The sequence below is a fragment of the Vidua chalybeata genome, chromosome 9, assembly GCF_026979565.1.
Source record: "Vidua chalybeata isolate OUT-0048 chromosome 9, bVidCha1 merged haplotype, whole genome shotgun sequence".
Lineage (NCBI taxonomy): Eukaryota > Metazoa > Chordata > Aves > Passeriformes > Viduidae > Vidua > Vidua chalybeata.
The window spans coordinates 2160127-2171975 of record NC_071538.1 but is presented as its reverse complement, the minus strand read 5'-3'; the positions used below and the strand labels follow the sequence as shown (position 1 = coordinate 2171975).

The window sequence follows — 11849 nt, the reverse complement described above, 5'->3', positions numbered from 1 at the left end:
TGGCCAGCTGGTGCTGATAATTGGCCCCATTTCTCACAGCTCAAATCTGAGGATCCAAACAGGCTTTCAGGTGCTTCATGGTGCCTCTGCTTAGGCCTCCTAGTCAGCCATGGTGGGACTGCTCCTTTTGTCTTACAGGGAAGTGAGCACCTCCTCTTCCCCAGCCTCCCTGCTCCCAGCTAACATCGCCTTTTTTATCTCTGCCACTGTCCTGTAACCACCATGTCCTGCCTGAGCTTCCCGTCCTATCTCCAGCTCTGACACCCCAGCCTTTGTTGAAAAAGCAGTTTTGGCCCCGTGGGATTAGGCTTCATGTGCCCCAGCCCCCAGGTCATCTGCTGGGATGTCACCGCTCCTTCCTCACCCCTCCGCCTACTCCGGGAGGAGACAGAGCAGCCAACAGTCAGTTATAGCTTCTGGCAGGCTCCAGCTAATCCTTTTGGAAGAGTTTCACCAGCCTCCTCTCCCCAGTCTCCTCAGGGGCTCTCTAGTTACTTCCCAAATACCTCCACACACTCGGCTGCAGAGCCAAACCCTCCAAGCCTGGGACACCAGTGTGAGGTTGTCAGGACAACACAAGCAGCCACCCAAGGCACAGGTGTTATGCTGCATCTCCAGTTCCATGATCTCATGCTGCATTTTCCAGGCAGTCCCTGCCTTCTTGAGCAGAGCTGCTCACTGTTTCCCCTCTCTCCTCCTCGCTCCCTCATGCACAGCCTCGGGGCTCTCCGTGCTTGCATATTATTTTGAGCTCGTGTTGAGCACAGACTTGTTTCCTCGCAGATGCTCTTGGGAATGTGCAGAAAAAGCCTAAGGCTTGGTGGATACCTACCTCCCTGCACAGCCCCTCCTCTCCCAAGCAGATACTATTGCATCTCTACTGCAAGGAACAGAGGTGGGAGAGCCAGACCTGCTGGGGGCCAGCCAGCTTCAGAACCCTGAGTTGAGATACCAAAGCTGAGCTCTCCAGAGCACCGGTCTTGTCTGGGCTCTCTGAGAATCCTAAAGAAGATTGGTTAGGAGCAATTGGTTGGGGCTCTTCACCCTGCTCAAAGCCTCCTATTGTAAATGCAGGTGAACCCGGTGGGAAGAAATGCTGATGTCTGACTCCAGTTCAGAAGGCTGAATGATTTCTTTATTATAACTATGCCATAATACATTAATATACTATTTAAAGGAGATACTAAAACTACATACTTACTTCTTCTAACTACCATCTCTAACTCACAACTCATGACCCTCTCGCACTAGTCCAGACACAGGTGGGTCTGATTGGCCATCAGGCTCAAACAATCCTCACCAGAATCCAGTCAAGTAATCACCCCAGATAAACAATTCTCCAAACACATTCCACATGGGAAAAACAAGGAGCAGAAATAGAAATTGTTTTCTCTTTCTTTCCTCTGTGTTCCTCTATGAAAAATTCCTGCGAGAGAGAGAAATGTGCCTGCCACAGCCACCAAATCGACCGGGCTGCAGGGCAGAGCCTTCCGGGGTTCACCACCACCTCCCCATCCCTTTGCCACAGGGATTCACCTCCTGCCACAGATCCACCCTGCCCCGAGACCGTGATCCAAGCCAGCAGGCATCCCTCTGAATGAGCCTCCTGTTCTCGGGGTCATCGGAGGAGAAATCTGATCTCCCCTCTGAAGCGGCAGCTCCGAGGGCCCGGGGCGGTGGGAATCTGCTGCTCCTCACCGAAAGTGCTGTCGGTATTTGATCACTCGCAGTGTTTTGACATGGTTTGCAGTTGGATACGCTCGTCCTCAGCCTGTGAACTTAGACCTGTCAATCAGGCAAGCACATGTCAGCCTCCACATCGGTGTCTAGGAGGTCTACAGCTAACAAGATAACCTTTTCATGGCCAACACAGTTGCCACTTAAAGGAATGGAGACAAGAATTTGGTCTGATCTCCAACAAGATAAGAAGCTGTTATTCACCTTTTTACACCTGAGGAGCTTCTAACCCTTTTCTTGCCTTTCCATCACAAGTCTTCGCCATTTTATAAAGAGGTTTTTTGTTCCTTTTTCAGATAAATTTTCCATGCAGATAACCAGCAGTGGAAGAAAAGATGGAGCAAATGCAAGTAACAGCTTTGGACAGCTGCTGTTACCTGGGATCTTGCTCACAGACCTACCATAAAGCCAAGACTCTGGTCCTCAGTGGTTTGAGCCCTATCATGTGTCACAAGACAAGCATTTTCTAATGATGGGTGACATTTAGCACCCAAAAGAGTGTCAGTGTAGGTACCAAACATCTGGCAAATTATTTCACTCTGGAAAGGTGACAGGAACAACCAAAGCTTTGGCATTTTCCCACACATACAAAAACAAACAAACAAACAAAAAAAAAAAACCAACAAAACAAACAAAAAAACCACCCAGAATTTGTCACCTCTCACGTCCAGTTCCAGGAAGTCAGGAAAGGACCCTGCCTATAGATTCCTTGGGATTTGGGCCCTCTCCACCTCCTACGTGCAGAGAGATGATCCATGGGTGTGGGCACATGAGAAACTCTCCTGTAGGTTCTTCTCTCCTGGAGCATATGCAGGAGAGAAGAAAGGAAGGTGTGAGAGAAGCCCTTCTCTCTCACACCAGAAAGGAGCCCCCAGACATCCAGGGCAGCAAGAGGCTGCGGAGGTGGCCGTGACCTGGGCTTCCCATCTGGTGTGTCCCCACTGCCCCAGGATCTTTGCTGGGTTTGAGGGCTCCTCCTGCCCACACCCAGCTTGCAGGAGCCAGCACAGCTCTGCTGACTGCAGTTACATGCTGGGTCAGGCCACTCAGAGCAAGGCAAGGCTCCAGCCCTTCACTGGAGGGGGTTTTCCTAGACAGCAAGGTCACATCCTTCCGGGAAGGTCGCTTGCTCCAGCTCCTATGTCTGTGCACTACAAGTCTCCAACAAACACCTAAAAACACCACCAAGACTCAAATACCCAGCTGCAAACACAGCCAGCACTGGCCAATGCCATTTTGATTTTCGTTCCAGGCTGCATCTGCCGTCCATTCACAAAGAGCAAGTTAATTAACATAATATCACTCAGAGCTGGCTGCCTATCAGTATCATCTAATCAGTGTCCTCAACTGACAAGTAATCTCTGACTTGATCTCTCCTTGGCCACCAAGCAGTGCCTGAACAGAAGCAGCTTTGTTTGGAGTCACTAGAGACACAAAGGTCAGCTCCTAACCCGCTCCTGGCATTGCCCTTGCCTTGGAGAGCAAGGTAGAACCTGTTTTCACGTCAGACCTTGCTCTTTTCTTCCTGCCTTTGACAAGAAGGTATCATCTGTCCTAGGGAGCCACTCCCCAGCTGAGAGTGGGCTCAGACATGGAGCACAGTACAGCAAAGCAGCCCCACAAAAGGACATCCCAGGGGGACAAAGCAAGGGACACCTGACAACCCACCCAGCCTGTCACCTGCCATGCAGTGACTCCATCACCTGCAGAAGATAAGGCCCAGCCAGTTTTGCTTTGGCAGGATCCATCCACACCCTGAAATAAGGAACAGGAGGATATGAAACCCAGATGACAGGAGGACCCACATCTGCTGCTCCATGGTAAGATTGCAAACTGGGCTCATGTTCGGCCCGTGTCAAGCACTGGGCCAACTGGCAGAAGAACAGGCTTAAAACCATGAATTCTCCTGATTTTGCTTGACAAAAACCTGCCCTCATCCATAATTTTGATCCTTTCCCAAAATTACATGCTCTATATAACAATTTTATACATATACCAACATTTGTATCAAGAGACTGTTATTATAGGGTGTCATTACATTTTTGCAAGATTTTAAAAGTAGGCAACCAGTCTGTGTGACACGGGGGTTTTTATTTGGGGGAAGCAATTTAGCAAGCGTAAATTGGCAGTTGGGCTGATGAAAAACCAGACTGATGCACGTGAGCATTTTTCAAACAGGAAATAGCTGTAGGTGAGGAAGACAAACCTTTTATCTTTAAAACATTAATAATAAACCCCCACAAATTTAAACATGACGTTTTAAGAAGTATCCAAGTGAGAGGAATTTTGGAGGCAGTTTTAATAATCATTAAGGGAAACCTATTTTCATGTTGCAAGCTTGGGTGGTGTTAACCCAGCCATTGCCTAGAACTGATCCTACAAATCATGCTGGTTTCATGGGCCACAGCAGCTCCTCCACAACCCCTATAATCCAGATCTGCCCTCTTTTCCACCAAGTATTTCTCCAAGACCACCAAGCCTGGTGTTAGAGAAATCTCAAGCTGTAATTTCCCCAACCTGTCCACCACAAGACAAGTCCAGCCCTTTTCCCTGCTACTGTCCTGAGACAGAGCAAAACCCCAAACCAACCCAGGCACCCAGGCTGTTCTTGGGCTCTTTATTTTGCAACTTGGGAAATAAAATTGACAAGTTTTCTTCTTACAGTCACATCATTTTAGAATTTTTTTTTTGCAAGTCAGACTTAGAAAACATTCTAAGAAGCACAGGAGCTGCAGAGCAGGAACTGATGACGGGCAGGAAGGAGCACACCTTGTTTTGAACGACTCAACTCAGAAAATGAGCTGTGGATCCCCATTTGCTGGCATATTTGTGGAACCTCTCTGTGCCTGGGAGCTGTGGTAAGAGCAATTCCCTTTGGGAAACATGCACCCATACCTTTAAGGCAGTCCTAACACGGAGTTGCTCGTGGTCCTAACGTGGAGGGCTGGGGTTCATGAAGTGCTACTCCAGGTGAGAGGTTGGTGAAGACCCCCAGCAAGCCCCTCTCTGCCACCTTGGGTGGGAGCCAGAGACAGCTGTCTTGCCTTCCACACCCAGCAATCTGCTGGCCACAGAGGACACTCCAAGGGCCAGTTTAGTCCCAGACCACAGAACATGATGTGGCCCCGGCACAGGTTGCCCAGAGAAGTTGCAGATGCCTCACTCCTGAGTGCTCAAGGCCAGACTGGATGGGGTTTGCAGCAACCTGGGATGGTGTAAGGTGTCCCTGCCCATGGCAGGGGGCTGGAACTGGATGGTCTTTAAAGTCCCTTCCAACCCACACTGTGATGGGGTCTATGATTCTGTGAATCTTTGATATAGGAAACCCATTAAGCAAAAACTTCTCACTACACGCTACCCAAGACCTAGTTTCTTTTGGAGACACCTCAAACCCTTCCCTCTCCCAGTCAAGAGGACACAACCACGCAAGAAAACACCAGGCTATTTTTGGTTTTTTTTGTTTTTTTTTTCTTTAACAGAGTTTGTTGGTTTTTTGTTTTTTTTTTTTTGTCTTTTTAATTTCATCTCGGTGCGTGATTTCTGACAGCGCTGTCAGCATCTCCCGCCGGGTCAGCCATCTCCAGACCCTGCTACATTCATTCAGTGTCAGACTGGACGGCGGCGACGAGCCAGTGTTCTGAGCCTCACAGTCACTTGCACGTCTTTTCGGGTTGTCGCTTACATCATTTGTGAACAGCAGCACAAAAGGACACAACGCATGAAAACGAGAGTGGGGATGAGGTGAGGGCCACCTGAAGGCTCGACCCCAAGGAGAACTTCCCCCAGGCTCCCACAGGTCTGGCAGGGATGAAGCCGAGCACGGGGTGGGAAAGGCAGGGCTGTCCCTCCTTTCTGCTTCCCCTGAGGGGTGGGGAATTGGGCTGCAGCATTTCCCAGTGCCAGGACAACAGCTCACGGCGGCCTAGCACCCAGATTGGAGGATATGGGATGGGGTCACTGGTGGAGGCAGGCTGGGACCTGCTGGGGAAGGAAAAGGTGATGTGGAGAAGCATGGCTGAACCCAAATGGGCTGGGATGTCCACCAGCTCCAGCACGTCCACCCCACACTGACCTCCTGGACACGTCCAGCAGTGGGGACAGGACCTGGCCACCACGCTGCCCCCATCAATCTGCTGGCAAAAAGCAGGTTTCTGGACCCAGCTCTGCTCTGTGTTTCAACTGCACCTCGAAACCAGTGGGGCAACCTGAGAACACCAAAAATAACCAGCCCCAAAACCCAAACCTGTTGCCTGAAATGAACTGATGTTCCTTCCCTGCCACTGGGCTTTTGCAACCTAAACATAACGTTTATAAAAAGTAAAATTATTTCCTCTTATAACTTAAGTGCATTGAGTATTTCCTTAAATATGGTTCACACTGAAAATAAAGTTACTTTTGCTGTACAGTAAATTTCTGATAGACTTAGAAATAAACTTTTTGTTGATACAATCTGGCAGGTGTGGCCGTGCAGTGCAACACTCCCAGCCACACGGCTCTGCACGCACACGCGTGCGTGCCCACACACACACACATCCACACACACAGCCCCCGTCCTCGGGGACAGGGACAATGCTAGGGGTTTCTAGCTTTCTATAGTCGCATGGGAACATCTATCTTAAAAGTCCCTACGTTTAAGCAGCGGGCACTCAAACTGGTTGAGAGAACAGAGGGGAAAAACCCAAACCCTGCAGCGATATTTTCCCCTCGTGTTTTCGCAGAGCGATGTCAGCTGTTCAGATTTCGAAGCCCAGCTGATGCTGCAGGCTTTCCCCATGAAGATCAGCAGTTTGCTCTTTCTAAAGGTGGGATACAGCGCTGGGATGCTCCTACAGGAGAATCCCCCTCTCCCTGCTGAAACGAGAAATTCGTGTCCCTGTTTGAAATTTGAAAATTCACCAGCCAGCTGCAAAAACCACTCCTGTCCCTAATCCTAGGCTCCTAAGAGAAACATGAAACTATGCAACCCATAACTTAACTCGCTCCTTGGGAATCCCAAGCTACAACATTATTTGATGTCATCCCAGCAGAGCTGCTCCCCTCCCTCCCAACCCCGGGAGCTCTGCGGCCCCTCCTGGGGGGACCACGCTGGGCTCAGGAGGTGAAGTAGGAGTTCTGCATGGAGTACAGGTGGTCGATGGGGTTTCCCACTCGTGCCTGGAGTGGCCCTGCATCTGCTGTGCCGAGGAAGCAGTCCCTCAGGTTGCTCAGTGAGGTATCGTCGCTGTCCAGGTCGTGGAAGAGGGGCTCAGCGCCTTGGGAAGCAAGGAAGGGACAGGAGGGGTTCAGAGCCTGCTCTGGCACCTCCACAGTGCCTGGTACCCCCAGCTTTTGTACTTCTGCCTTAGGATTTTAGCTCTGTGTTTTTCAAATCCTTTACTGCTTTAGTGTATAACTCTGAACTCCATACAGAGTGTTAGCTACTGTCTCCACATCTTGGTCACACACAACAATCCCTCTGGGCCTGAAGCTCAAGGATACCCTACAGCCTCAGGCCCCAAAAAGTATGAACAAAAAGTGAAATGTGGGGGAGCAAACTGGGGGAATATGACTTCATTACCTGAAGCTGTAATTGGAGGATTAACTCTTGATATGTAAATAGACCAAACTTATAACTGTCTGAAAAACTCGTGACCATTGTCCATTTTGGGCGTTGCCCCTTGGGGAGGCTTCATCTGCCCTTCATGTACCTGAATGCCCTTCATTAAAATATCTGTTTTATTCTTTTAACTTTGTCTGGCCTCTTTTTTTTTTTTTTTTTTTTTTTTTTTTTTTTTTTTTTTGGTAGGCCCTAAAAGGCATCGGTAGCACAAGGTATTTAGGGGTGAGGGGACCCCACCACAACCCAGCATCTCTTTGATGGAAAAGAGAACATCCCCAGAGCCCTACCGTAGGGGTGCATATGGTCTCCGGGCATCTGGGGCGGGGTGAGCCCTTGCCGGAAAGGGTCGGAGCTGTAGACACTCTGCTCCATGCCCAGCAGCTGCTGGGGAGGGGGCAGGGTGGTGTAGGGGTTCAGCATCCCCTCCAGCCCCGGGCCGCCGCCACCGCCGTTTGTCTGGGCTGCAAGATAAGATCAAGATTAGATCAAGGCATCTCCGCAGCCAGGCTGCTGCTTTTTGGGTGGCTGAGCTCCACTGGGAAGCGTGGAGAGGGCTGGGAGATGGGGAAACCCAAATTGTGAGGGGGGTACCTGAGCTCAGGCGCTGCGTGTTCTGCTGGTCCTGCTGCTGCTGCTGCTGCCTCCTGGCGAGCTTCTTCATCTGGGAGAGAGGAAAGGGGAAAAAACAGAATGAAACCATCCCCTGGCCAAAGCCAGGAGGGAGGGAGCCCCACCAATGGGTGCTGGCACCCCTTGGACCCACCTTTGCTCGCTGGTTCTGGAACCAGACCTGCACCACACGGACACTCAGCCCTGTCTCTGCCGCCAGCGTCTCCCGCACCTGGGAGAGAAGAGCGACAGCGGCATCTCTCAGCCCACTCAGCTTTTCAGGGGGACTTGAGGAAGGGTCAGATCAGCCAGGGCAAGGCTGTGCTCAGCACCCAGGACATCCCCAAGCGCTGGGCATGGGCCCTTCTCCCCATACCTTCCTGCAGGGCTTGGAGGAGACCTCAAACGATGCCTTGAATGCCCTCCGCTGCTGCGTGGTCAGGATGGTCCGTGGCCTCTTGGGCCGTTTGTGATCCTTCCCGTCCTCAGCGCCCTTCCCCGAGGCCTGGCCCAGCTTGCAGATGCTGTCCTCATCATCACTTTTGCCTAAAGATGAATAAAAAGCAGGTCCTTTACAGAAAACAGGCGGCACACACCATCTCCAGCATGGTCAAAATAATCTGAGAGATTTAAAACAAGCGGGTGTTGGTGGGGATCTCGTTCTGAGTATGTGTGAGAAGCTGAGGTTTGGGACTGGTTGCCCCATGGCAGCTCAGAGAGTGGGGGAGAGCTACTGCCACTTGAAGTGTGTGACTGCTCAGCCAGCAGATGTGCTTTTGGGTTCTTCTTTTCCCCAGCAGTCTGAGCAGCTGCAATGTGAAACCCTGGGACAGCTGATTTTCCCTCCACCAGAGCCAGATCTCTGCCTGCTTCACAGGAATTTCCAGCCAGGCCACAGCTGGGGACACATCTGGACAGAGACACACAGGTCACATCCAGGTGAGGGGCCCGCAGTTGTCAAGGGCCACTGTGCCCCTGGGGCTGATCCCCAGCCCAGGTGGAGACTGAGACTGAGACTGGGTCCCTCTGCCCAGGCAGGCCAGGCTGGGGGAGGTCAGGGTGATGGGTGAGCAGGGATGCTCAGAGAGGGCAACGTGTTAGCCAAGAATCCCTCACAAACACCTCCTGATCTGCTCTACCATGGAGGACAACTCCCTTCAGAGCACAGACTTATGCCCTATAAGGGGCACCTTTCTGCATGTTATTTCCTTCTTTCTGTGGAGTTTTAAATCTCCCTGGACAGAAACCCAGGGTCTTTCAGCCTTCACCCCTCAGCTACTCACTGTGATGTGCTGTCCCACTGCATTCCCAGGCACTGGGGTGTATCTCCCTGCTGCTCTCCACCACTCAGGGCACGGAGCCTTTGGGCAGGAACTGCACCTGGAAAGTGGACAGCGCCTCTTCCCAGCTCTCCTCATTTACTGCACCTCCCCTGCTGATGACCTTGCTTGCTCAGCCTGTGTGGGAAGGGCTGTGATGCAGGTTTGACAGCATCTTCCCCCTGGCTAGCTATAAATCACTCACAGCCTTTTCCAGAAAGCTCCTTCACTGCTCATCTGGGACTGGATAATGGAGCTGAGGCTCTGGTTGGATACGGATGCGGGCTCTGCAAGGCTGTGCTTGGCCCAAGTCCATCCCAGGGCTGCCACAGCTCTGGGACACGGGGATGTACCAGGGAGTGTGAGCCCGGCTCAGGGTAATTCATGGGGAAAACGGGCCAGGTCGAACCCCATGGCAAGAGCTAATCATGGATCACACACACCAGGAAAGGTGTGGAATGAGGAAAGACAGGAGCAGATCTCCAGGGCGAGGAGAGGCAAAGATCCCAGAGGAGCAGCAAGAATGCTCTGAGGCACCAGTTGCCTCTCCTCTCCACATTAGTGGGCTCTCTCCTGGGTTCCAGCCAATACAGAGACCTTCCCTGATAGTGGGCAGGGAGACCTCTTCATGCTGGCAGTCCCCAAACAGCCGGGAGCTGGGTCTGGCCCTGGCAACCAGAGCCTTGCTGCTGCTCCAGCTCCCTTCTTACTCATGGCACACCCATGACATTCCCACACCAACAGGAAGGACAAGCTGATGTTTCCTTGCATGTCCCAGCCCGAGGGATGCCACACTGGAGCGAGAACCCCAGCGAGGGGAGGCCCAAGCTGTGGAGCCTCTGATGGCTGATGGGGCTGAGCAGCGGCTCCTGCTGCTGCCTCCTTCCCAGTGCCAGGTCCCTGCTCTGCCAAGCTGCTGGCTTTCCTGAATGCTGAAGGCGTTTCATTTGGATGGAAAGACAGAGATTTTTACAAACTGTGGGAGAAGGAATGTCAACTGGTGCCTGAACCTGTCTGCACCCGAGCACGAGGTCAGCACCCCACTCCCCTCCCGTCCAGGAGGGGCAGAGCCCAGCAGGGCAGAGGCACAGGCTCATGGGCTCCATCAGGTCCATGATGCTCAAAACCCACTCCAAGGGGGAAAATTCGCCCAGAGCAGCCTCTCCAAGCCCTCCCCCCGCCAACACCTGCTCCCCAAATCCCTCCCAGTGTCAAAGGGAAAGAAGGAAAAGTGAAGCCGGATTTGGCGGGGTATTACTTTTAATTAACTCTCCCTTTCAAGCCTTTCCCCACTGAGGAGGGGGGAGAAATTAATGAGTGTCTGGGGCTGCCCCTGACGTCACCTGGGAAGGGGCCGGGGCGATGGATATTGTGCGCCGTGCCCTCGCTCCGACCTGCCGAGCCCACATCCCGCCGCCGGGGCCAGGACATTCCTCGCTCAGGAGGATTTAGGGAGAGGAGAAACGTTAGGACGTTTTTAATTGGAAAGCAGGGTCCTCTTTCAGAGGGGCTTGTTTACTTAGGCTGGGCGGCGGAGGCTCGGGGGAGGCAGTAATTGAAGCGAGGGTTTGGGAGATTACAGACAACATATGGCTCGCTTTTTATCTGCGCTTTCTCATAAAGTGGCCCTTGGTGTGCGGCAGCCGGGGGGAGGGAGGGAGGGAGGGAGGGAGAGAGGGAGGGAGAGAGGCTGGGGGGGCTTCAAAGCAGCCAGGGGGGGACAGGGAAGAGGCTGGAGGAGCTCATCACATGCTGCTGGTGAAGGGCATCCACAGGGGAGTGGTGCCGGAGAGGGGACACCGCTCTGCATCTCCTGGCACGGCACTGGGGTCTGGGGGGAGGTGAAGCCACCACACACTGAGCATCCCCAGGGGATGCGTACCTGGGCAGGCAGGTCCCTGCTGGGTCATTGTCCCCAGAGCCATGCAGTGTCCCAAGACAAAGCTGGGTAGCCACCAAAAGCAGACAGGGATGGTGGTGGGGACAAGCTATGGGGTCTGTGGGGAGATAGCAAGGGCCAGGACCCCCCAGTTAGAGGTGCCAGGCCATGTCAGGGGCTTTGGGTTAGGTTTCTGATCAGCCAAGGGGTTGCCTTGCCCTTTTGACTCCCACATTGGCCCTTCACATCCCTCAGGTCTCAGCTGGAGTTTCCACTGAAATAAGTTTTTCCCCTGGAGGTTTTTGCTAAGCTGAGGCTCTTGGTTTGGCTGGAGCTGCTGGCAGTGGGGCTGGACCACAGGCTGATGAGTCACTGGGGAGGAAAAGCTCCCCAGCCTTTCCCCAAATGCCCTTTTCCCCCACTAGGAACAAACCCAAACCATTGTGGCTGATTTGCTTTCTCTTCTGCGTGACATCTCTTCATTGGTTCCTATTTTAACCGAAAAGGGTTTGTATATCCCAGAGGAAAAAACAGCAATTCTTCAATCAGTTAAGGACTTTCCCAGGGCTAAGGGAAGAGCCAGTGCCAGTGGGCTGGATCCTCCTGCACTCCTGCCTCTCCAGCTCCTCCAGCGCTGGACCATCACCCACCAGCTCCCCCCAGCCACCTCCTCCCATGGACTCACTCTAATTTTTAAACATCACCA

At 52.5% G+C, this 11849-nt stretch overlaps 1 protein-coding gene across 2 annotated transcripts in view; it reads right to left on the bottom strand.

The window, feature by feature from the left end:
* Positions 1–5268: 5268 nt before the first annotated feature.
* The window catches only part of LMX1A (LIM homeobox transcription factor 1 alpha), a 42404-nt gene continuing 35823 nt past the window's right edge, over positions 5269–11849 (bottom strand). For both annotated transcript variants that reach the window (XM_053950508.1, XM_053950507.1), the window contains exons 4-8: positions 8322–8491; positions 8100–8177; positions 7928–7997; positions 7624–7797; positions 5269–6989 (exon numbers count right to left, since the gene is read on the bottom strand). In XM_053950508.1, coding sequence (XP_053806483.1) covers positions 6829–6989; positions 7624–7797; positions 7928–7997; positions 8100–8177; positions 8322–8491 — 653 coding nt within the window. In that variant the 3' untranslated portion in view covers positions 5269–6828. The remainder of the gene's footprint in view (positions 6990–7623; positions 7798–7927; positions 7998–8099; positions 8178–8321; positions 8492–11849) is intronic.